Below are 26,037 nucleotides of genomic sequence, written 5' to 3'. Positions count from 1 at the left end.
CTTTTCCCAAAGTCCCTAACCACAATTCCAAATGCTCATAAGGAATTTCCTCTCAGAGATAAAGATATACCAAATTGTACATGTCTTTAATCAAATCATTACCACACCAAACTGGTTTTCTCTCTATTGAATGATTCTCCCATTCAGTAGAAGAAATTTTAGCACAATCCTGCCATTGAATCTACAATCATCATGATCTACTCTATCCCTTAGAACCACTGGTCCCTTTCTCCCCTCACTGTAGTAATATCTCAACACTAATTTCTTTGGTCTTCGTGGTCCTTATTACTTCTTATGAGCTTGATTACAGAAAACCCCTAAATGGTTTTACTGACCTTGCCAAGACAAAAAAAAAAAAAAAAAAAAAAAAAAAGAAACAAACAAAAACAAATAGAAAAGCCCAAACTGTCCCTTACTAAAAAAACAAAAACCAAAAACCAAAAAAGCCTTCAATGATATCTTGGCATTATGAAAGTATTCAATGTGTATTTTCTTGTTTAATCCTCATAACAAACCCAAAGTAGACACTATTATTATTTCCATTTAAAAAGAGATTTAAAAAGAGCTTTATGAAGATTAATAATCAGTCCAAAGATACTTGCTGTATGGCAAGTAGTGGCACAGGAATTCAACCTAGGTGGCTTACTCAGAGCCTGTACTCTTAATCACTGGTTACCCAGCCCAAGTCCTAGGCCTGGCAGTAAGGCTACCACATAACTCTGCCTTAATTAAAGTCTGCCTTGAACATGCCTACCTCTGGGCTATTCCTGAATGAGAATAGTGTAGTGAAATATTTAAGAAGCTTGGGCTCTAAGGTCAGCCTGTTTAGGCTCAAATCCCAGTCCTATCATTTAACACATGACCATGGACAAACTACCCTCTTCTAAATCTGTTTCTTCCTCTATAAAATTGGAACAACAAGGGTACCTACCTGTGGAGTTGAGAAGATCAAATGAGACTTAGCATAGAAAATAGTAACCTATATATACGCTGGATCACAACGAGTCCTCAGTAAATGTTAGCTATCCTAATTATCATAATTTCAGCCCTCTGAAATTTTTGCCTATTCTTTTCCTGCCTAGCTTTTAAGACCAAGGTCTTACACAGTCCACAGTAATTTGTTCCTCTTCTGGATACCTGGAATGGTTTACTCACTTGTCATTAACCATAAGTTGATCTGTATTTTAATAAAAATAACAATTCTTCATAATACCAACTGTATGCAGGGGCTGTTTGAAGCATGCCACACAGATTTACTCATTTTAATCTTCATTGCAATTTTATGAAATAGGTACTAATATTATCCTTCTTTTGCAGGTGATGAAATTAAGGCACAGAAAGGCTAAACGGCATGTGCCTAAGGTCATATAGTCAATAGGTGGGGGAGCCCAGCGAGTCTATTTCCAGAATCCATGCTTTTTACCATTACAAAATATTTCATATCTGTATTTCCATGTCTCCACTGAAAAACTGCAGCCTTCTCAACAAGAATGGTGCCTTCTCTAGATCACCCACAGGCAAAATACAGACTCTTCCACAGACTGACATGCAACAAATATTAGATGAAGCGATATTCCCAATGCTGCATGATCATGTGTACTAGGACCAAAGTCCTCTGTTTGCATTTATTCTGTTCTCTTGCCACCCCTTTTCAACAACTATCTGCAAATTACCTGTGCTCAAGCTATTATAAACATAATGATGTTGAGTAGTATTCTAAGCATGCCCTAACATTTGGGAGAAGTTCTCTTTCCAGGACTCACAATTTCAGCTCTACTGTGTCAGAACTAAAATGCATGAGAATGCAATCTCAGGAAACTTTTCCTCAATATTTTGATTAGAGTTTGACTTCTTTTAATCATCTAGAACTAAATGCAGGAAACACAATGTAAGACTGCTTCAACTGTATCCATAGCTATTATAAAGTATTTTAAACTGACATTTCTACTGGACCTAACTCCACTCTCCTTCTACCTCAAAGACAAACATTACACAAATATCTTCATGTCTACTCTCTCTGGGGAACTAATTTAGGGAAGGAAAAAAAATCCTACTTCTTCATCATTTTCTCTTCCTTCATAGCATTCCAACCACACTTCCTTCATTTGTTCAAAAATACCAAGCCCTTTTCAAACTCAGTACTTCCCATATGGTACTCCTCTGCTTGGAGCTTGCTTCCCTACATTTTCTAGCCAATTTCTCAATTTCCAGGTCTGCTTAACTACTATTTTCTCAGAGAAGCTCTCTCTATATCTCCAATCTAGGCTGATATCCCCCTTTTAAAGTCTCCCTCTGTATTCTCTATTCTTCCTTTAGAGAACTACCACAGTTTGCGATTGTGTTTATTTTGTGACCATTTGACTATTTTTCTTTTCTTTTCTTTTTTTTTTTTTTTTAATAATTTCTCCTCTTTCAATCCTCCCCAAATTGTTTCACCTGACTACACAGATGTTGCCAGCTCCCCTTAAGAACTGGATCTCTGAAGGCGGGGCATCTCCTCCCACAAGCTCGTGGCGCACACAAGGCCTGGTGCACCTGGGGTATGGTTCGTGGCTCCACCTAAGGCACGAACCCAGGACCTTCTACACGTAAAGCAGATGTGCTAACACTACACTATGAGCCACCCCTGACTGTTTTTCTTATCTCTCCCACTGGACTGTAAGTTCATGAGATCGAAAAGAAATCATAAGGACACACAATCTAATGGCCATACCTTCCTAACCTTCTACGTTCTCAGTGGTGCTCTGAAGAACACCAACCAATTACCTGCTTATGGCCCACAGACAAACTGATCAAGAGGTTTCTGCCTATCTTCAAATGGTTAGTCAAATGCCTCAGTGGTCCTCATGCTGGGGAGAGCCCAGCCTCCATCACCTTCCACTCAGTTGTCCCAAAAACACTTAAGAGGACAGGTGATGTGCCTGGCCACTATTTCTCTATGTGGATTTTAAGTCCTCCACAGTCCATTGAAATGGTGATGGTTTTACAAACCCTACTCCATATCTGTACAGATAGACAGATGAATAAATGATTCTGTTTATTTTATTAGGCATACACTTTCTCAGACTTCATAGTGAATGGTTTGTGTTTTCCTCTCTACGTATATGGAAGCCTAAAATGTATGGCCAAACTGTACCTAATGGCCAACCTAAGGTGACCTAAAGAAAAGAGAGGCATTACCAAGAAGGCATGATCCTGAATTAAAACCTAAGGAATTTAAGGAAAAGTATAAATAGCACAAGGGGGCATTCTTAAGAAGGCACAAAATAGTTTAGGGTGAACTACCCAGATGTTCCGAACATTCAAAGCAATGGGCATGGATTCTAAAAGTTAACTTCAGTTTCAGAATAACACCACATTTCTTTAGGTCCTCCCCAAATAGGTCAATCTTCAGAATTTAGCTAAGAGCAAAACACAACAGGAGTCAACAGTATAATAATTATTCTTCCTCCTTGACCCCAATCACCAGAAAGGCAATCTGCTCTCTGAGGATGCAAGCCTGAGGACCAGAATCAAGAGATCCAAATTCTCTTCTTAGCCTGGCTCTCACTGGTCCATCTCAACATTTAACCTTGGTTGTAAAATAAGGGAACCAGCTCTAATGTTATATACTTCTGTATTATTATGCTGTTATATAGGAGTGGTAGCAAAAACCATAGAGTTTATAGAGCTGCTAAGCTCTGTACTGCTCAGACCAACCCAAACATTCTTCCTTCAATTTTCAGTAATGAATTTAAGGATATTATAAATGGGACATATATATAGAAAAGAAAGACAAAGAGAATGCTGGTCCAGAAGCCATTAGGCATAGGGTATGACTAAGAGAAGTGAAAATATTTATCTTAGAAAAGAGAAGATTTAAAAGAGAGTATGATAGTCTTTTAAGTACTAAAAGATACATGAGTAAAAATTGTAGGGAAGCATCTGAATCAATAGAAGAACAAAATTTAATAATTAGTTAGGTCTACAAATATATCGACTTCTTCTGAAATAAACTGCCTCCTTTGTCACTGGATGTCTCAGAAGCTAAATGAGCAAGAGTCAACAGACCTTCTGCAAAGGGATCTGAGGGCCTGTGACATATTCTGTGACATATTCTGTTTTGTGTGTGTTTTTTTACAATTCTTAAAAATATAAAAACCATCCGTAGCTTGGGGGCCATACAAAAACAGGTAGTTTGCTGATCCCCGTTCTGAAGGAGTGCTGTCCAATGGAAATATGAGTCACACATGTAATTTAAAAATTTCCAAAACCTACATTAAAAAAGGTTAAAAAAAAAAGGCGAGGTTAACTTTAATATTTTATTTAATCTAATATATCCAAAAATTATCATGTTAATATGTAAACAAAATTACTGAGACCTTTTACCATTTTAAAACTAAGTTTCTAAAATCCAGTGTGCATTTTACACTACAACATATCTCAATTTGAATTAGTCACATTTCAATTGCTTTTTAGTAACATGTAGCAGTTCTCGAGAAATTTTACATTTCACTGAGAAACACAAGCGATCAATCAATACTTAATTCTGATTCAAAACCAATAAGGAGAACATGCAATAGTCAATAAATGACTATTGAAACAACTGGCATGCTACCTAGAAAAATAAAGCTGGATCCTTTCTTGTGCCTTAAACCATTATATATTTGAGAGAGAAATGAGATGTTAATATAAAAAGGCAAAATAAATTCAGATGGCCAGTAAAGAGAAAAAAATGCCCCCAAATTTTTACCATTAGGTTGGCAAAGATTGAAAAAGAGTCATATAGCCAGATCCTCAATAAAACTGAGTTTTGTAAATCAGGTACTATTAATGGGAACATGAAACGTGTATGACCTTTCTTAAGGGCAGCTTGGCAATATATATAAACATGTACCTTGCTTCTAGAAATTCACCCTAAGAGGTAATTTTTATGTTAAAAGAGCAAAAAGATGAAAGCACAAAGATATTCACTGAAGCATCTTCCATGAGAGAAAAAAACTGGAAGCAACTTAAACGCCCATCATCAGTAGGACTGATTAAATAAAATAAGGTCATTAACAATAATGTAGATTTCTTATAGAAAGGTGTTGATATTGTTGGGGGGAAATGCAAGTTATTAAACAGCATGTATAGTGTGATCCTGTTCATGCAAAATTTAAAATTCATGAAAATGTATATACTCATAAAAAGATATCAGAAGGATATTTAAATAAAATGTAACCAGTGATTATATCTGAGAGAAGTAGATTTAGGATAAAAGCTAAAATGATTTTTATCTTTTTTGATTAATATAAAACTTAATTTTTTAACTTTAAAAGCTCCTGGAGATAATTAACGAAAGAATGTTAAAAGCAAACAAACAGCCCTCTATTTAATGAATAACTTATTTTCATAGAGTATAAAGAGAGCGGGGAGAAGTATAGGCGACAAAGAAACCAAACATAAAAGGAAGCCACTTGCCTTTCCTGAGTTAAGCTATAATTTGATTCTCGTAAAAGGCACAGAAAGGACAAGTTTTCGACTCCATCTTCTAGGGGTGAATGATGTTACACAGTAATACAGATCAAACAACAATTCCTTAGGAATGAAAGACATCCTTGAAACATATCTACAAACATAAAAAGAAAACTTCCTCTTTAATCTAAAACACTCTTCCACATAAATTCGGGAACATATTCAGAGTTAATATCACTAGAAAAGATCCTTAGATTCTGCAGAAATGACAAACTGTGAACAAGTAATATATTTTCGTGCCCTCCTAAATAATCAAAAAAGCCTACCAAAAATAAGGGAAGCAAGATTATGTGAAGTTTGCTAGTTGGCTCTCCAACAATCAACATGCTTGATACAGACATGGATAAAAGTAATTTCAAATAATGTCATTCGTCAGTCACTAGGTATTCCAAGTTTGGGGTTTATAAGATCTATAAAACCACAGAGCTATGGGATACAAATAAAATTTGACTCAAAATAACTTTTCTTCTCCCATCGCTAACATTCCTCAAAACCCTAGATTCTTTCTCTCAAATAATGAAAAGTTAGCGCAAGGCTCATTCACAACAGACTCACAGGACCTCACTGTCAATAAAATATATGCCATGAAATTAGTGTGTTCCTGAGGGAATAGTCTCCAAGTAAAAGCAGTAGGACACAAAAAGATCATCGACGTTAAATTTTTTTTTTTTTAATTGGGGAAAAAAGTCCAGAGCTATTTCAAGAGTTAAAAGGCTGTCTTTTATTCAACTATTGCACTAGCTGTCCAATAGGCAGGCAGTGGAGACATTTATGAGCAGATAGTGGCAACATTTTAAGTGTATTACCTTTAGGAGGAAAATACGACTTGCTTTCAGCTTTGTGAGGCCAGTCTACGACTAGAGGTCCAAACCTGCGGAAGCTGGCTGTGATCTCATCTACAAAACAAAGAAGGAATCTTAGCAAAAGAGAAAAAAATGTTGCAAATGAAATAGCATAAAACATGTCTTTATATACAAAAAATATTTTAAGTACTATTATCTAAAGCATTTTTACAGAAGGCAAACCTACAAATTGAAATACCATTATTTGGGAGGTACATATGGTTATTCATTTTCAATTATGTTTCTAACTATAATTCATTTTCTCTCACTGCCAATAAACTTGATATAAAGATTTTGGAAGAAAAAAAATCTGACATCAGCTAAGGTGACCTTTCTGTCAAGTATAAAGAAAATTCTAAAGATAAGAATGTTTTGTTTAAAAAAAGGCAAAAAGTACACAAAATATTTAAAATACGCTTTCATTTGCATGACATAATCTCTAAAATCTCTAAGATTATTTACCTTAGATTATTATTATTAAACTAAGATTATATCTCTAAGATTCTTTTACAAATAGATATGATTCTTTTGGTGAGGAGCAGGGAAAATAAGGAGGCAATTCTATTTGGTGATAAGAAAAAGTTAAAAGCCTCTTTCTATCATACTACACACCTTATAAAGTTGTTTCAAAAGTTGTAGTTCAATAAATTTATCTTTTCCATCTGACTTCTGACTCAAAACAAGTTATAATTTGGCTCCTACCCAGGCTTAAGTTACCACTCTCTCAGCCATGATCAAAACTTTGTCTTAAAGAAAAATATAATCGATAGATGAAATTAACACTAGTAACAAGAATAGTTTGGAGGAAAATGAGTCTCCAGCTGTGTACAACTTTAAAGTAGTAAGTCTAAAATAAAACTATTTTTAGAGATTATTCTTTTCTCATTGTGAAAAAAAAATCATGATAAACTACGAGAAATGTCATAGCTAGAATAATGCTGGCAAAACAATGCTGTTTTAATATTTTTATAGCAGATCCAAGGTCTACTGGAACTAGAGTTGTTTTTTCCCCTTAACTCTGTCACAATTTTGTTTCATCTGTTCATTCGACAAATATTTATTGACAACCTACTATGTGCTTGCTAACTGACTTTAGGCATAAGAAAAAAACTTACTTCTAGATTGGTAGTATCTCAAAAATGTTAAGAAAATTTCTAATTAGTCTTCATTCTTTTAAAAATGAGGGAGCTCTTCATTGGTAAGTACCTATATTAAAAAATTAGATGGTCTCATGGTCATGAGCAAAAGCTCTGGAATTAGACTAATTTTGAGTTCCAACTGCACCGTTAGCTAAAAATTGTTTCTCTCTGACCTTAGTTTCCTCATCTATAAAATGTAGTTAGTAGGATATGCCTTATAGCAGGGGTCCCCAACTCTCAGGCCGTGGACCAGTACCAGTCAGTGGCCTGTTAGGAACTGGGCCACATAGCAGGAGGTGAGCAGAGGGCAAGCAAGAGAAGTTTCATCAATATCTGTAGCTCCCCAGTGCTAGCATCACTGCTTCATCTCCACCTCAGATCATAAGGCATTAGATTCTCATAGGACCACCGGTCCCTGCTGCCAAAAGATTGGGAACTGCTGTCCTATAGGATAGCTATGGGGATTAAATGAGATACTGTAATGTAAAGTACTTAGCACAATAATGTGCTTACAATAAAAGTTTCATAAATATTAACTTTCATTATTATTTTAAAATTTATCCCCAAATTAATAACTAGGAAATGGGAAGCTGTTGGGAGATTGCTAAATATAAACATGTATAAACAAAAGACCTGCAGTATACAATCTATTACTGCTCCATCTATTGAATATTTTCATCTCCTGCACACTAAGATATGAATGTCCTAAAGCTGTTTTGGAGAGGAGAGGCAGGATCAGATTACACAAGGAACAAACCTGGCCTTTATAAAGTCATTAATGAATGCATAGTACCTTCATCGATATCAGGAGGAAGGCCTCCAACAAACACCTTTCTAGAGTAGCGTTCTACTCGTTCCCCATTTTGACAGCGAGTGGGAGAACTTAAGCCAGATGACAAGGACTGATCACCATGACTGTCGTCCAGGAAGGCATCTTCAAAGGGAAAGAGAGAAGACCGACCTAAAACAAATGTGGGAATTTCTACAGTTAAAATTATTTTCCTGGACAATGAATGCTTTATTAGGAGCAAAAGTGCATAATAAAGCATACAAAAAAATGAATTCTGAGCTGTGACTTTTTCAAAAGACTAAGCAACTGCAGATCTACGCAAGTTTATACCATTATTTTTGTGTAAAGGTATGTAAGCACAGACATGACTGGATTGATATGAAGAAGCATCTAAAATTGCATCTGTTTTCACTGCTAAAAAATCACTACAGTTTACTCATATAGTCCCTATCACTGCTGCTAAGAGTATCCAGAAGTTATGTAGCCTTTCCCCAGGCATTTCCTAAAATAAATAGAAAAGTAATCTTTATTCAAAGATTTTTATTTGTTCTTTATGGGATGTCAAAGGTTCAGTTCTAAAGATGGGCCCTGATGGCTGAGGAAATATTAAATTTATGACAGAGGCTGATAACTTCTTTGATAACTGGACTAAACATGATCAAGCTTTCCCTGCCATTCCAAGCTCCTCCAACTTGGAAATAAACACCTGTAGTAATAAAAGGTGGGGCAAGCACATAAAAACATATAAATTAAGATGTGGGAGAACAGATGTAGATGTGGTCATGACATTTTTACCCTACTAATCTATGTCATATTTTATATTACTCAAAAAATCTTTTCATGTTAACTCTATAGCCAAATAAAGTCTATAGAGCAAAGGTACCAACCACTCCACATGACTATAAGAAAGATACTAGCAGTTAGTTTTAATAAATGTAACACAATGATGCCATCTGGCATTACAAAATAAAATCTAAGTTTAAAAACAAATAACATTTCCTGTTTGAGTCACTGAGTTCCTGGTAAAAACTTTCCACTAGGTTCCACTCTAAAAATGAACTGTCTTGAGCACTCCAACTTTTGAAAAAAAGAAAAACTCCCCTCTAAAATAAATTCATACACTCTTCAAAAAAAAAGGACAGTGTCTTCTCCATTCAGTCTACCCTGTCTTTATTTCTCTGAAACCTAGGTTCTGCGTCACTATAGCCAACTCTCTGAAACAGAATATAAATAGCCTTAGAAAAATACTGAACATTTATTTCTTTTACAAAAAAAATAGCTACTAATATAACTCTGTTTATTTTATGAAAAACCCAGGTGGTATAAGAAAGGCACTGTTTTGATGTTGGGAGTTAATAAATAAAAGGACCAAAGAATTTTTTGTTCAGTTCTTCCCAGCTTAGCTACAAAGAAACAGAGCAAAATTTGTCACCTCATGTCACCTAGCTTTTTTAGCCTGGCAGGAACAAACAATAGACAGTAAATTTTCATCTTTTGATGTCTGTTTTGATTATTGGGAGAAAAAAATAGATCTGCAGTAACTACAGGCAAAATGAACTTCTCAAAGACATCGAGAGACATTCTCCTACAGCTGTCAGGTTTCCTTTTCATGTAGTCCACATTCAGTGAATTATGTGTGTACTCTGTGACAGGCACATACCTCAATCAGAATTTCCCATAGAATGTTCCTTTCCCCATCTCTCACCTTCACCACTAGTAACGTGAGATGCTCAGAAAACAAAAATTGGTGTGGGGGAGGGAGGACTAAGTAACATTGGAAAATACTGCACACCTTTTATGCCCTCCACATTAATAATCCACATTAGAATATCGAAGGCTGGGAAAAGTTCTAAAGTAAAATAAATTAATCTAGCAGTACCTGGATTTAAGATAAAGAAAACTTTAACATACATAACTCAGTAGAAAACACTCAAAAAAAAAATTATCCACATTCCAGAATACCAAACAAATATGATAGTTTTTTGGAAGTCTCTGACAAAGACATCAAGTCTGGTAAAAGAGATAGGCAAATACATGATTATAAAATAGAGGGAATAAGTTCTAAAAGAAGACTTTACCAAGTGACACAAAAGCACAATTTACTATCATTTGGGAGATGGAGCAAAAAGACCTTTAGAGTGATTTTACAGGAAGTCAATTTTGACCAGAATCTTGTGGGAGTGGGTTTCTAAGGTAAAGAACAAGAATCCACAGAGAAAGAACTTTCAAAACAGCTTTTGATCCCTCTAAACCTGACCCTCCAGCACTGCCTGCAATTTCAATAAAAATGACTATTACCCACATCCAAGGCAATCCAGAAATCTAGGCATCATCCCTGACATCTCCATTTCTTTCATACTCTACACCCAATCTATCTTTCACTAAGTCTTACCCATTCAAACTACAAAATAATTCTTCGATCCAGTCAGCTCTCTCCAAGTTTGGTCCTAACACCCCAGCCCAGATCACCATCATCTATCTTCCCCCGGAACTAACGACCTAATGAGTCTATACAATAGCCTGTTCAGTCTATTGATTTCTACCTTTTACCCCACAATTCTTTCTTTACAAAAGCCAAAGTCACCATTTTCAAATATTAATCTGAACATGTAATCACACTCTTTACCCCATCATTAAAACTTCTCAATAACTTTCCATTCCTTTCTAGATAAAGTGTAAACACATCACTGTAAACTTCAAGGCCTCTGCCTCCTTTACCTACATCATAGTGGTTCACTAAACTTCAATTGCATAGATCTCCTTTGAATTTCTCGATTATTTCTCCTTGCCTCAGGCCCTAAGGACAAAGTGTTCCCCCTAACCAAAACAAACACACTTTTCCCAATGCCCTAATTTTCTAGTTAATTCCTACCAGTTCTTCAGGTCTCAGCTGTAAAGTCATTTCCTCACATGGAACTTTCCTGACCTTCTGGATTAGATTAGGTCCCCTTTTCTATCCACCCACAGCACTTTTACGAACACTTTTCCCAATTACAATTAAACTACCCCAACCCCATTAAATTGTAAGCCCTATTAGGAAAGGGACCAATTTAATCTTGTTCACCACTGTATATTCATGTCCTAATAAGGGCACATAAAAGGTACTCAATAAATGTTAAAAGTGAGGAAGCACCCAGGAAAGGCAAACAGAACGTGAAAGACATGCCACTGAAGAATATGCTGGAACACAATATTCAGCTGTGACAATGGCAAGAGACGAGACCATGTCGCAGAGAATTGAGACCTTTTCTATTGCTTCTATTTGTTCAAGCATTACATTCTACACTTCATATTACAATAGAAATAGGAAATTTCCCTATTTTCTAAATTTAGTATTTCATTCTAATACTAGCTTTAAAACAAACAAACAAACAAAACTACACTCACTCCATGGAGGGTCTGATACTCTCATCTAAGCCATCTCCTGTCTGTCAGAATGACTTCTGTAAGATGCTTCTGCCCATGTTATTCCCTCGACCCCAAATCCTACAAATTGCTATTATCACCCCCACCAGCAATTTGTACCCAGTGAGAAGGGGGATGGGGTGAGAGTCTGAAGAAATCTCAACTGTCCAGTTGAGAGATGAGGAAGTCTTGAATCAGAATAGTGAAGAAGGAGAAGTGGATGTTTAAGACATTCTGGAACAAAGAGAACTAACTTTCTGCATGGCCGACATAACCACAGCTTCTCTAGAGTATAATGGCAAAGAAAATAAAAAAGTGGATTATGAGGCACGACTCCCTTAAGAAAAATTGCCTGGAAATCAAGAGAGTCAGTTTCCAGCCTAGGCTTTAATCTGTGATGTTGGACAAAACATTTCACTTATCTGAGTCTCATTTACATAATGAAAGAGTTGAACTAGATGGTTTTCAAATCTTTGAGAGAAGCAGAATTACTTTTATTACACAAAAATCTTATTATAATCCCTACTATACGAACAGATAAAAATACATTTTTTTTGGTATCATTATGTGGGTATCTGTTAGGCATCACAGATTTAATCTGTGTATAAATAAATTCTTGACATCTACCTTAAACCTATTCTTCCCCAGTTCCATTTCAATATGTGGCACCCCAATTCACCCAATTGCTCTAGCTAGAAGATGAAAAACATTTTTGAGTCTTCTTTCTGGTTTACTCTCCATATTCAATTCTTCAATCTAATGCCATTAAAGAGGGTAGATTCTTCCCTCTATAATATTTCTTCCATTGGTTCACTTCTTTCCAATTCCATTGCTATCACCCTATCCTAAAATACCATCATCTCTTGCCTAGACTACTACCATCATTCCGAATTAGACAACCTACTTCTTTCACTCCACTCCAAATAGTAGCCAAAGTGCTTTTTTAAAAACATAAATCCAGTCACTTGACCCTGCTTTAAAACATTCATAGATTTCCTCTTGTACTTGGACCAAGTTCAAAATCCTTACCAGGAGCCAAAGCACAAGAAGAACATATTTCCTTTCTTCTTCCCACTTCATCGTAATATACCCTCCCCCTCTCCCTCCAAGCTCAGCATCATCTGGTCTATTACCTTACTCAAACACACAAAGCCCTTTCTTGCTTCAAGACCTACCCTTGTTTTTGAAAAATAACAGCTTTATTGCAATATAATTTACATTTCATACAATTCATTCATTTAACCCATTATCAGTCACTCCCCATTTTCTGCAAAACTTCTCAGCCCTAGGCAAACACTAGTCTACTTTCTATCTCAATATATTTGCCTATTCTGGACATTTCATAAAGTGGAATCATGTAATATGTGATCTTTTGTAATTTCCTTCTTTCACTTAGCATGTTTTCAAGGTTTATCAATGTTGTAGCATTTATCAGTATTACTTTGCCTCAAACCTCTCAAAATGGCTGTTTTATAATGTCTAGAATTTTCTTTAAAATATTCTAAGGGAAAAAGATAGAGGAATGTATGAAACGAGATTAGCAAAAATGTTGATGATAATCGCTGAAGCTAAGTGACGGGTATATAACTCATTAAACTATTCTATTTTTGTGTGCATTTGAAAATTTCCATAATAAAAAATTATTTAAAGATACCTGTCTTTCTCTACCCTTGGGTTTCAGTTTAAATAACATCTCTTCAGTGAAAACCATCCTATGTTAGAGGGAACCTCTCATTTTTCCTGCCTAGTACTTATCGCGACTTTTGAGTATAAAAATGTTTCTTTCATTTATTTATTGTCTCTTTTTCTCTCCTACTACAGTGAACACTCAGTAGGGAGACAGAACACATCTAGTGACCAGCACAGCATCTGACCCATAGTAAGCACATAAACACTTAATGAATGAAATTAGGGTGAACAGCCCAGAACCCCTCCTTTGTTATTCATTTAGGCCCCTCTCAGAAAAACGTTTTGCAGAGGTGAAAAACTAGTGATCTTATTCTCCTCACCATATCTTGTGCTCAAATTTTCCTATTACTATAAACAGTAACATTTTAGATTTTATAACCATGAACACTCAGAAATTTCTTCAATTGTCCATGTTTCACTCCGGGACTATCCATTCCTTCAGACAACAAAGCTCATATAACCCAGTTTGAATTAGCAGGATGGCATGTTTGTACCACAGTCTCACTGATATAGCTGATCTCTCCTCCCTTGGGCAGGCTTTTGGCAGAAAGACCCAACTCTACCTTTGTACACAAGTTTGTTTTATTAGATTTTTAGAATCTTAGCTATCAACTAAGTCATCCATTAATGTAATAGATTTTTATAAATTAAATATACACAGAAGTACATTTTATAATAGTAAATCCAATAGCAAAGTAATTCTAATCATTCTTTGCATTTGCTCATTTAGATTGTTTAAAAGGATATTTTATATTTCCTTGCTGCTCTTTAAGAAATTTCATTAAACATCAAGAGCACTGCCACAGCCAACATGTTTGTTTATGGACAAAAGTCTCCCAGAGTCCATAAAAACTCATGTAAAATGAAAAACACAACGCATATGTTAATCAGCTGTGCTGCTAAATGTGAGGCAAAGATCTTGTGTGATACTATCTGTTAAACTAGTTTCTAACAAGGACTGCAATTGTACAAGACAACACATATCGGAGCTTGTGAAAGTCAGAATAGTCCTGAAAGAAAATGTTAAGATTCTTTGGTGTCATTTTGATTCCACGAGGTTAAATCAACATTTGTCTACTAGAACACACCTTGAAAGTAAAAATGAGTATCAAAAGGAAAAATAATTGGATATTTAAATACTTTATACTTAATCAATATTCATTTTCAAATCCTGTTCATTCACATCTAATTCTTCCTCCCTACTACTACTGCTTCAACAATACTACTGGAAGCACTTGGTTTGCCAAAGAGTCTACCCTCCAATACTTGTTACACCATCTAAGCCTTCTACTGATGCCCAAGTTCTCTCCTGTTTTCATAATTTGTATCATAAAACCCTCTTTCTAAAGCCTGACATATATGCATCTAGGAGTCTTACCCTATGTTTCAAAAACCATTCATCAGGGCAGCACAGCCCATCTGCATACACTCAGGGTCATATTCTCCAAGCATCTGGTCATGCTTATCTCATGCTTATCTCTTTCTTTTTAGTTAAATCACATACCTAGAATGCCTTGCTTCGTATTCCTCTCCTATCATCCAAAGAGTTCCTGAAATTCTATGTATTCTAGGAAGTTTTTCCAGGTTTATCAGGAGAGATAAAAGAGTCTACTGGCCTAATTCTTGCTGATATATCTCAAAAGCATTACAGATAATTCTCTTTGTTTTCGATTCCTAAAATATTTACCAACATATCTATGTAATATATACAATATAAGTTACAGCAAATCTTAATCATAGGTAGAATTAAAGGACATACATCAGCAAGCTTACTTATGCTTTTTGGGGAAAGTTTAAACTTTGTTTGGAGGAAACAAATCAAGTATTAATATAATCCCTGGTCACACAAACAAATAAGTATGAGGAAATCTGCCAGTTCATCAAATTTATACTATGCAGCGTTGTCCCAGATAAGTATATTTCAGGGAATGAAAGTGGATGAGGCACACCTGCCCCATTCCACATGACTATGTCATTATGTTTAAGGAAAATGACTTTTCTTTTTAAGTTTTGGGAATAGAAAACCAAATAAAAGTACAGAACAAAAATTTTCTGCCTATTCTTTTCTCCTGACAGAGAGTCAACATTTAGTCTTTTAGTGCTCACTTGCGCTCTCTTGCTTTCTCCTCCCTCCCTTCCCCCACCCCTCATTATCTTCTTCATCTACCACTATAAAACTGCAGACTTATTGAGAGCAGGGACCAAGTCATCTAGGCAGTGTTTAGCTTAGCACTTGATGCAAAAATAATTGTGGCTTCTGAAAATGATTGCGTCGAAACTTACAAATAGATATGGGGAGGGTAACACGGAAATAGGAAGAGTATTTTTTTAGGAGTTTAGAAACTACAGGTGACCTTATATTCTTGATGTCTAGTATTTAATATACTATGAATTGTAAAAACAAAATAAGTTTTAAAAATATAATGACAAAGTCTGGTCTGCATAGATGTGAGGTGTTATTTCAAAACAATCCTTATTAATAAACATTTGGTAAGTGCTAATTCTATGTATTACCACAGTGTTAGGCACAAGAGACAACTGTCCTCAAAGAACTTATCTTCAGTTGAAGAGTCGGGGCATACAGAAAAGACAGAAAGAATGCAAAGCAGTATAAGCAAAGAAAAACACTGTCTGCAAGGCCACTTGGGCAAGGCTTCCTGGAAGGGGTAAGGCCTGAAGTAGGCTTGAATGTATGAACTTTGGATTGACCTAAGTTAAGTAAATGAGAGGAAGGATGGACAGTACTTGAAATGGCCAGACAATGGGAAAGCACATGGATTAGTCAGGGGAAGGTAAGGTAGGAAAAATGGAGATGATGAGGCTGATGAAACTGGGAGAAGCCAGATGATGGGGATCCTGAATGGAAAAGGAGGGTGACATAACAATGTGGTATTTCAGAAAGATGAAACAATACAAATGGAAAGGGAAGGATGAGGTCTGAGAAACTAGAGGGAAAAATATTGACAAGATCTGGTGACTGATCAGTGTGTAAGAAGAGCAGAGGCTAGTCCCTGCCATCTACCTTCCAGATGGTGTTCATTTTCCATGTAAAATGTGTCCATTCTCTATTCCTTCCTGAGAGTGGTCATTTTTCTAGCAAGATGAAGAAAAAATATAGTATAAAATAATTTCTAGTAATATTATTTTCTATACTTTAAATTTAAAAATAATTTAGGTTAAAAATATTAAATGGTATTTATTTACATGGTTAAAAAATAATCAACTACACAAATGTTTTTCTTTACCATGATGTGAAAACAAATCTGACAATATGATTCCACCATGAAAAGAGTTTCAATGGTAACAAATACATATTAAGTTCTGCCAATATTCACCAATTCGACAAATATTTACTGTGGGATAAATAATAAAATACTATAAATTTTACATTATCTTCTCTTCAGAACTCAACTACAAAGTCAAGGACAGCTCAGATTAATGGTAAACATCACCCAATAAGCAGCCAAAGACAAAGGTTCTGGACTTGGCTCTGGCTTTAACTTGAGATCACACATCAAGTAAATTACTTCCTCTCTCCTAGCTTCTGTAAATGAGTACCAAAGCAGCTTGCATTTGTGAAATGCTTTTAGTTTACATGAATAGGTTTTCAGAGCTCTCCCATTTTTTATATTGTAATTTCACTAACACTCTTGAAATTGAACAAGATTGGCTTTATTACCTCATAATTTACAGATGAGGATACCAGATATAAGTGATAAAAGCAGTGATTACAACCTAGATTTTTAACCCTAAATCTCATATTCTTTCCACTACATTAGGCTTACCCCACCTACTTCGTAAAATTATTTAGACAAATTATAGATACGGAAATGTTTTGGGAAAGTTACAGCATTATACAAATGAAAGCAATATTATTTTGTTTGAGAATGCAAGCTTTAAGGGAACTAGCACCTATAGAAGTTGGGGATTCCTCTCTAAGAAAAAGAAGGGATTCTTCTTTAAAAACACAAAAATAAGGTAAAGATGTTGGAAAGGGCCCATAAACATGAGGTTCCCTGAAATCGAAGCTTCATTTAGCTTCATGGTAAATCTGTCTCTGGATATAACACAAAAAAATTTTCCAGTCAACCTACTAAGATCAAATATTGCCTTCTGAAACCTAACTTCTGTCTTCTAAATAGTAGGAAAAAGAACACAGTGGAATCAGGACAAAAAAAAAAAAATCATATTCCCTCAAGATCATCCACAATAAACCATGTACCAAAAACTTCCAGGTAAAAATAGTCTTTGCTATGTCCTTATTAGGATTAAAGAACAAATTACCAACTAAAAACAAAAAATAATTATAATGAAAGTATAAGAGAATATTTTCATTAAAATAGTTAATCTAGAACATCATACCATAAAATAACTGTTTACACACACACAAATGTAAACACACACGCACTCATATTTACTCACAATGTCGCAAGCAAAGGATCTCATTAAAAAAATTTTTTACCTCGTCTCCGCCCATAGCTCCTGGCTGCATGTAAACACAGAAGAAAACCATGGGTATTTGTATCAAAATGGTGAATTTAGAAATTAAAAAAAATATTCACACAAACCTTTTTTCTAAGTATTCTCAGAAATAATCTGGAGATACTTTTCAACTTGACTGCAGACATATTATATTAAAGAAAAACCTTTATGAAGCACAAGTTAAATCACAATAACAAGGAGAAATTCAACTAGATGTGGCAGTCACTGGAAAAAGATACAATGGGTACTTAAGTTTCATAAAGATTTATATTGTGGCCCATTACCTATATCAGACATAAACAGAATTCTTTAAAAATTTTTCCTGATTTATAAATAAATCTTCATTTGTACTATATAAGGCCATCAGACATCATGTAAAAAAAAACCTCATTCCATTCTAAATAACTAAAAACTGTAGCCTAGGAAGCGGTCATTCTGAATTTCTACACACACATACACACTATTAGCTATTACACACACACACACACACACACACACACACCCCTGAAACTGTATAGAAATTTTACACATAATTATCTCTTGCTTTACAGAATGTGTTTCTCTAAAAATTTCAGTTAAGTTTCTCAGTCTCCTCATTTACCTTCCGTATGGTATCACAGATGAGGGGAAAACAATATATTTTTCATCTAGAGAGTGAAGTGAAAAAATAGAAAGCGATTAAGGTACTGGGTACAACCCAGGTCATGCTGAAGAATAGAGTACTTTGAAGATTAATTTCTTCTTCAAAACTCAAGGCCCACAGAAAGCATTATTACGATGTTGAAGAGTTAGACTGTGGTATCGTACATATATTGCTAGGAGATCCTGTCATCTAAAATGATTTTCAAAGTAGAAAGTTTCTCAAATTTAAAACCTCAGGTTCTATAAAAAAATAAATGAAAACTGTATTAAATCCATTTTTTAAAGCATAAAATGTCATAATATTAGCTTAAAAACAAACAAACAAAAAAAGAAAACAAGGATAATTTGGGGTTGCATTTGCAGTAGAAGGTAGTAGTAAAGAATACTATTTCTCTCCTAGGAAAAGAATTCAGACTTTTCAGCTAGAAAGTTGAAATATCAGTTCACCAATCTCATCTGTTTCTTTTCTTCAGTCAACATACTCACACTTGCCTACACGCCACTGGCCTCTTCAATTCCCGATTACACAAATATTAAAAAGGATTATCCAGTTCAAGCCCTACTTTCTCCCTAACTCCATCATTAGAACACTAAATAAAAAAAAACCAACCTCTTCTGAATTTACATGGCAATTACTGTTTACAACTCTTACAAGGGGAATGCAATCCAAAAAATAAATAAATAAGGAACTTTTACACTTTTCATTATTTGGAACCTGGAATTAATCTCCCCATAGAATATAATAAATGGTAATTTCCTAGCTTCCCCCCCCAGCCTGCTTAATTTATATTAATATGAGTGAATTAATACTAACAGATAATACTCAAAAAGAGATTAAATAGGTTTTGACATCCTACCACTTATTTCTTTATCCCTTCCTCCATCTTCAATGATGTCAGAATGCCCAACACCTCCAGTGCAAAACCTCTATTTAGAGAAAAAATAAAACATCCTATATTTCGAAATTACTCATTTCTCTCTCAAACAACAAATTCCCATTCTTTCATTATATCTGATTTCTAGCCAGATACTCAACGAATAAGAATCTGATCACAATACTAAGGTACAAATGATTCATCAGACCTTAACACCACTAAAGGATAAATGAGAATGCTGTTCACTCAAGTCTTAAACTGCTAAATATTCAGGTATAGAGAACAGGAAGTAAATATATCCAGATAGGCTTGCAGGTGGAGAGGAGCATCCTGAATTGAGGAGTGGGGAAGAGTTGGAAAAGACATACTTGGGAGTTTTAACCACAGCTTCCTTAAACATTTCATGAATTTTTATAGATTCTTCTCTTTCCATTATAACCAGACAGTAAACTGGTTCATGTCAGCCTGGGGACATTAGGCAAGATGGCATATGGAATAAGCAGCCGATTTAGTGATCTGAGATACTTCCATTTGCTTTTATCATTCTTTGTGGAATTTAATTATGTGTTACCTTGGTTCTAATTTCAGTATATTAGCTATGATCCCTATGATGATTATTATTATAGCAGCTAAAATTTAATGAGTACTTACTATGTGCCAGGAACAGTTCAAAATGCTTGGCACGTATTAGTATCATTAATATACCTCACAACTTTATGACATAAGTATTCTTATCAGACTCTTCTTTCAAATGAGGAAAATGGGATGCGAAATTAAGTATCTTGCCTAAAATGGCACAGCTAGGAAGTGGTGAACTTGGAATATAAATCTAAGTAGTCTAGCTCCAGAGCCCACACTTTTAACCACCTCACTAGATTGTTAAATCCCTAGAGGGCAAGGTCGATATTGTGTACTCCTTTTAATATCCTCTAGTGAACCTGGCAGAATGTTCTGTACCGAGCTGGCATTCAACAAATATGGCTTGTTAGCTGAGTACGCATTCAAGGGAGGGAGGAATACATGCTATGATAGCCTTTAGAATGTAGGCCAACTCTGTTGGTGATTAAAAATTTGCTCATATCAGGGCCATTTGCAAATAGACTAATTAGAGTCAAACTCTTCCCTAAGGGAGAGGTAATGAAATGAACACCAAGAACAGAAATTTGGGAGCACAAAAGTAGTGCTTTCCTCTGAGAATAAATATGACTTTTAAACAAGAAAGAATATGAAATACACAACTTACATGATCCAGCACAAAACAATCCCACATAGGAAAAAAAAAAAGGGAGTAATGTGACTAATTCCATGTATGTAATATATTCTATGCTAGTATACATCTACAGCAGATATAAGATGTAATATACTTTTAAAGTCCTATCTACTTCATGCAAGATCTTTAATTCATGATTATCGATCATCATCATAATTATAGATAAAATTCTTTTACCATTTCATATGTATTAAACAATTTTAGGCCTCATAAAAAATTTACCTTTACTTTTTAGAAGTCAAGGTAGTAGTTATCCTTAGCTAGGGGTAGTAACTGAAAAGGAGCTTGAGGGGGATTTTGTTCTTTATTTAAGTACAGGTTATTATATGGATGTGTTCAATTTGTGATAATACATCAAGCTATATATTTATGATCTGTGCATTGCCTGGTATGTATATTATACTGCAATAAAAACCAAGATGTTACAATTACTTCAGATTGGTTCACTAGGATAAAAGATTGTAAAATTAATGTAGAAAATCCAAATGCTAACATTTTTGTAGTCTTTGAATCATAAACCTGAATAATCCAAAAGTAAAAAGTTAGACTTATTTTAAAAATAAATATAAAAAAGGTTCACGGAGTTGACAGTGGCTATGCCAGAGTTATTCTAAGTTTAAATGATCAATGACTAGTACGTTGTGAATGGCACTCTCATGTTAAAGGTATTGTGCTTTGTTTATGAAGCAACTCTGTAAAAGCATCATCTGTTACTCCTTATGACTTGGCCTGCACTTAGTTTTAAATGGCTGCACTCATACATGTGATTTCCCCAAGGGCATGTTATGATCTGATTTTTTAAAATCTAAACTAATTCTTTAACTACAATGGATTCATCCAAATTTGCTGAACTTTCTCTAAGCAAAGTAACGTTATATATAGATTTCATCATAGAGGCCCAAAGACAGGGGGTCGGGGGTGGGGGAAGATAGTTATTTCCACTCTATTATGGATCAGGAGAGCCTGCACTGTTTCAGAAACTTAAGCAGAGTCTCTGGGATGCTGAATTGATGAAAAACAGATGAACGAGATACAAAGAACTTAATATAACATTTTACTAACTGGCCTGGAAATATCTGTCAAGATGGCCAAAAGTCAACTGTAGGAACAAATAATTAATTTCTTTGCTTGTAAAAAAAATCAGTTCCTTAAAAACACCATGCAAACTTATTTTCTAAATACCATTTTGGTATGTAAAATTAAATTCTATTCGAACATCTAATGGTCCCTTTCAGCTAAGGATTAGTCATGCAAATAAATCTATTGAAGATAGGTTAAGATCTTAAAGTTAGTACAAAAATGTTCCCTTTTTCCTAATTAGACCGCAAATTCCCAAAGAGCAGGAATGATGGAGTTTGTCTCATAAATGTTCTTCCTCTTTGTCTTTATAATGGTAGGTATGATAGCTTTATCCTAATGATTCTCAAATCTGGCAAATTACAATTTAAAAGATCAATTTCACCATAAAACACGAATTTAGCAGGTAAAAATAATGTTTGAAGGGATGCAATACATTGTCACATGCTACATTCACAAAGTATTTGGCTGTTTTAAAATCCCCTCTTTCTACCCTTCTCTTTGACTCTGACAAATTTTTCTCAGAAATATCTTCCATTCCATTTGCAAGGCTAAAAAGTAACACTAAGAATTGACAAGCATAATACAGTTGCTACTGACATACTTTATAAAAGAGAAGAAATACCATGAAGTAAAATATAATAACCTACTGATAATTTACCATGCTCTAGGCATTGTGTGCTAAATGCTAACGTGTCTATTCTAATTCCCAGAGCAACTATCATAATATACATTTCCATAAGGGCAAATCGAGGCCCGGAGAGGATGGCTGAAGCCAGGTTATCTACTAAACAGCAAAGCCGAGACCAAATCCAGGTCCACACTGGCTCTAATGCATTTATTCTTTTTTTCTTTTAAGTTGAGGTGTTATCTATATTCAATAAAATTCAAGCACTGTAAGTTTGATCTATTTTGGTAATAATACAGTTGCATAATCACTACTGTTGTGATCAAGATATAGAACAGTTCATATCCCTAAAAAATTTCCTTGTGCTTTTTTGCTGTTGATCCCATCCTCCAACCCATGGCCCCTGGAAACCATTAATCTGCTTTCTGTTGCTCTTTCAATGACTTCAAATTAATGGAATCAATGTGTTTGACATCCTTTATTTAGCATTATGTTATTGAGATTTATCCATGATGCTGTATGCATTAATAATTTGTTTCTCTTTACTGCTGAGTAGTATTCCATAGTATGGAAATATCACATTTTATCCATTCACTGGTGGTTATGGATTTAATGTGTCCCCCCGTCAAATTCATACATCGTAGCCCCAACCCCCAATGTGATTGTATTTGAACATAGGATCTTTAAAGAGGTAGCTAAGGTTAATGAAATCATGAGGATAGGGCCTCAATCCACTAAAACTGGTATCCTTATAAGTAGAGGAGATACTAGGAGTGCCCATACACAGAGAAAAAGCCATGTGAAGTCACAGAAAGAAGGTGGCTATCTGCCAGCCTGGGAGAGAGGTCTCAGGTCTAACCTTTCCAGCACCTTGATCCTGGACTTCCAGCCTCCAGAGCTGTGAGAAAATAAATTTCTGTTGTTTAAGCCATCTAGCTTATGAGATTTTGTTACAGGTAGTCCTGGTAAAGTAATATATAATCAATGAACATTTGAAAAGCCCTTACTCTTAACCATCAAAATTGAAGAGCTAGTATTTCAAACCTATACAGTCCCCAGACATTCCCTTTACAATTTCCACAAACTATCATCTTCTAAGTGTTTGCTTTCAGTAGCATAATCTAAGATTAATAAAAGAAAGAACTCAAATTTTCTTTTTGTTTTATTTCATTATTACCACAGCACTATTGTTTTCTATTAATCAACATACCTAAAGCTGTTATTTTATTAATTAAAATAAGTATTTTTAATAGGTCTTTTTGTAAATAGGTCAGAAAATCCAATTGTCATTAATAACATATGAAACTGTATCCTGCATTCTAAACAACTACACTTTTGCAACATTCTGCTTCATTGCTTACAGAACCTTACAGGAAACCTATGGATCTTTAAATCAGTCTCCCAAACAGCATAGAAATTACTTCTGTAAGCAACATAAAGATGCTCTACCCGGTTCTGCTAGAATACATAAATCAAGAGTTAAGGTACAAGAACAAGGAGGCTCACTTCAGCCTTTTTCAGTCATTTTTTTCAAACTATTTTCTAAGTAGCAGAACCCTCTCTCCTCTAACAAATGAACACCAACAAATATGAAGTATTTGTTTCTTGAACAAGGCTATTCAGGTTGAAGCAGCACAGGGACCCAGAGCCCTAGCTGTCTGGTTTCCTTCTCCCGTGGTGGCCCTTAAAGTACCCCCTTGGATGCTGGGGTTCCATAGTACATGACTGGAAAACTAAAGATTTATACTTGTAGGGCCATCTTACTAGTTAGAAAGTTCTTTCTTACACTTGCCTTTCTATTATCCTTAACCACAAATCCCAGCCTAATCCCACTTTTATTTGAGGGTCATTACTCTATCTCCTTTTGGTTATCTCTTTTCTACAATTAGAATATATTTAGCTATTTTTCATAAGAAATGGTTTTCCATGCCTCATATCATCCTGAACATTCTCCTTCAGATAAATCCATTTTTTTCCAGTAAGACAACATTTGTTTGTCCAAGCTTCTCATGAGAACATCCAAGGCCCTTCACCATCTGACCCCGAAACACATTTTAGATCCTCATTCCCACCATTCCACACATCAGACCCACATGTTCCAGTTACACCAATTCATCCTACTCTTTTGATAGTATCATTATAAGTATCATGCAGTCAGCACAAGATCTAGAAACCCACATGTATTGACATCTATTCTTCTCTCGAAAACCCCTAGCCCCCTTGTTCATTTCCATACACTATTATATTTCCCATCTCATCCAAATGCAAGTTCAAGGCTTTGCTATACCACCTTGCAGTGTCCATCTTGCTAAACTACATTTACCACATAGGTTACTAATAGAGCCTCTCAATATGTGACATGTTATCAAAGTAATCACTTCAGAACTTCTAGGTCCATTTCCTAAATTCCTCATTAAAACAGAAAAACATGATTCAAAATATGTATGCCTGATAAGATTTCTCTGGAAATGAACCTTGGTAAAGAATTTCTGCATTATACTGCTATCACTGGTTGAAAAGAGTAGGTATCCACATCTGCTTACATCAGGTAATGTCTGTGCACCCTCACGCCTGTGGCCTAATAACATTCTACTGAGAGTAATTAATTACCACCCTACTTTAATTTTAGTAGCATGTTGCTAAAAGGCACAATAACTGCTCCCCTCTAAATCAAGAAATCAGAAAAGTCCTGAGGATTCTAATGACACACCAGAGTATTTTATATTTTACAGAGACCAATCTGTCCGAATCAGATCTGAAATTGCCTACTACAGAGGTATGTACCAAAATATCTGTCATACGTTCTCAAGAAAGCATCTTCTCTGAACCCTATGACAAAAGCCTCAGGAGGTCTCTTCAAACTTTAAATAAATACTCAATTTCCAAACTATCCAGGAAAGCCAATACTTTCCAATCTTACACTTCTAGACCACAAAATTAAGTGGGAAATTATACCAGAGAGAAGAAATGGTGAGCAAAATGGATGCTGGTGTCCTCAGGAGCCTAAGAAGAACCAAAGGCCTGGCCCCGTGGTCAGGGCTCTTTGGTCTCCTCCCTATCAACAAAGCTTTTCTCATGAGGGTCCCTTCATGGAAGGAAGTTACGGAAAGGACTTGACCTGAGAATATGGGAAGAGCTCCAGCAACATGAGAATTGCTCATTTCCCTCATCCTTGCCCTGACCTTAAAAACAGCTTTCTCATCTGACCTGGATTTGGGAAAACCTCAGGGAACAATAAAAAAGGACAAACCCTTGAGGGGAAAGACAGGATAGGAGGGAATGGATGGCACGGTCCTTATACTACTTGATTCCTTCATGCTCAGGTACAGACAGACATTAGTAAAGAGTAGTGGGGTGGCTCTGTATATATCAAGAGGTTACTACTTCTAATTGTGGTCTTTTCCATCCACCCCTCATTCATCCTCCATAACCAGGTTTCATCCCAGACCAACTAAATTACAGTCTCTAGTGTGAGGTCACAGGCATTTTCTATTCTGGTTCCCATTTTGATTGTATAGCCAGGATTAAAAATTACAGCTAAGTCCAAAGGGAAAAAAAGGCAGGGGAGGGGAGGCGCAGAGGCAAGTACTTGTTAGGTGTGTATTTCTTACCAGGTTTGGTAGTAGAAGCATTACATACTTAACCTTACCGTTTGTTAAAAAAAAAGTGGGGGGGAGCAGAGGGAGGGTTAATATGTTCATT

General features: G+C 35.4%; 1 protein-coding gene across 6 annotated transcripts in view; it reads right to left on the bottom strand.

The window, feature by feature from the left end:
• CPEB3 (cytoplasmic polyadenylation element binding protein 3) overlaps positions 1-26,037 on the bottom strand; it is a 165,525-nt gene that overhangs the window by 61,913 nt on the left and 77,575 nt on the right. For all 6 annotated transcript variants that reach the window (XM_039871733.1, XM_039871734.1, XM_039871731.1 and 3 more), the window contains exons 5-6: positions 8,271-8,438; positions 6,303-6,392 (exon numbers count right to left, since the gene is read on the bottom strand). In XM_039871733.1, coding sequence (XP_039727667.1) covers positions 6,303-6,392; positions 8,271-8,438 — 258 coding nt within the window. The remainder of the gene's footprint in view (positions 1-6,302; positions 6,393-8,270; positions 8,439-26,037) is intronic.

Source organism: Pteropus medius, unplaced genomic scaffold (assembly GCF_902729225.1).
Source record: "Pteropus medius unplaced genomic scaffold, Ma_sr-lr_union100, whole genome shotgun sequence".
In the NCBI taxonomy this organism is placed as follows: Eukaryota; Metazoa; Chordata; class Mammalia; order Chiroptera; family Pteropodidae; genus Pteropus; species Pteropus medius.
Note: the sequence above shows the minus strand (reverse complement) of the source record. Positions and strands in the feature narration are given on the sequence as shown.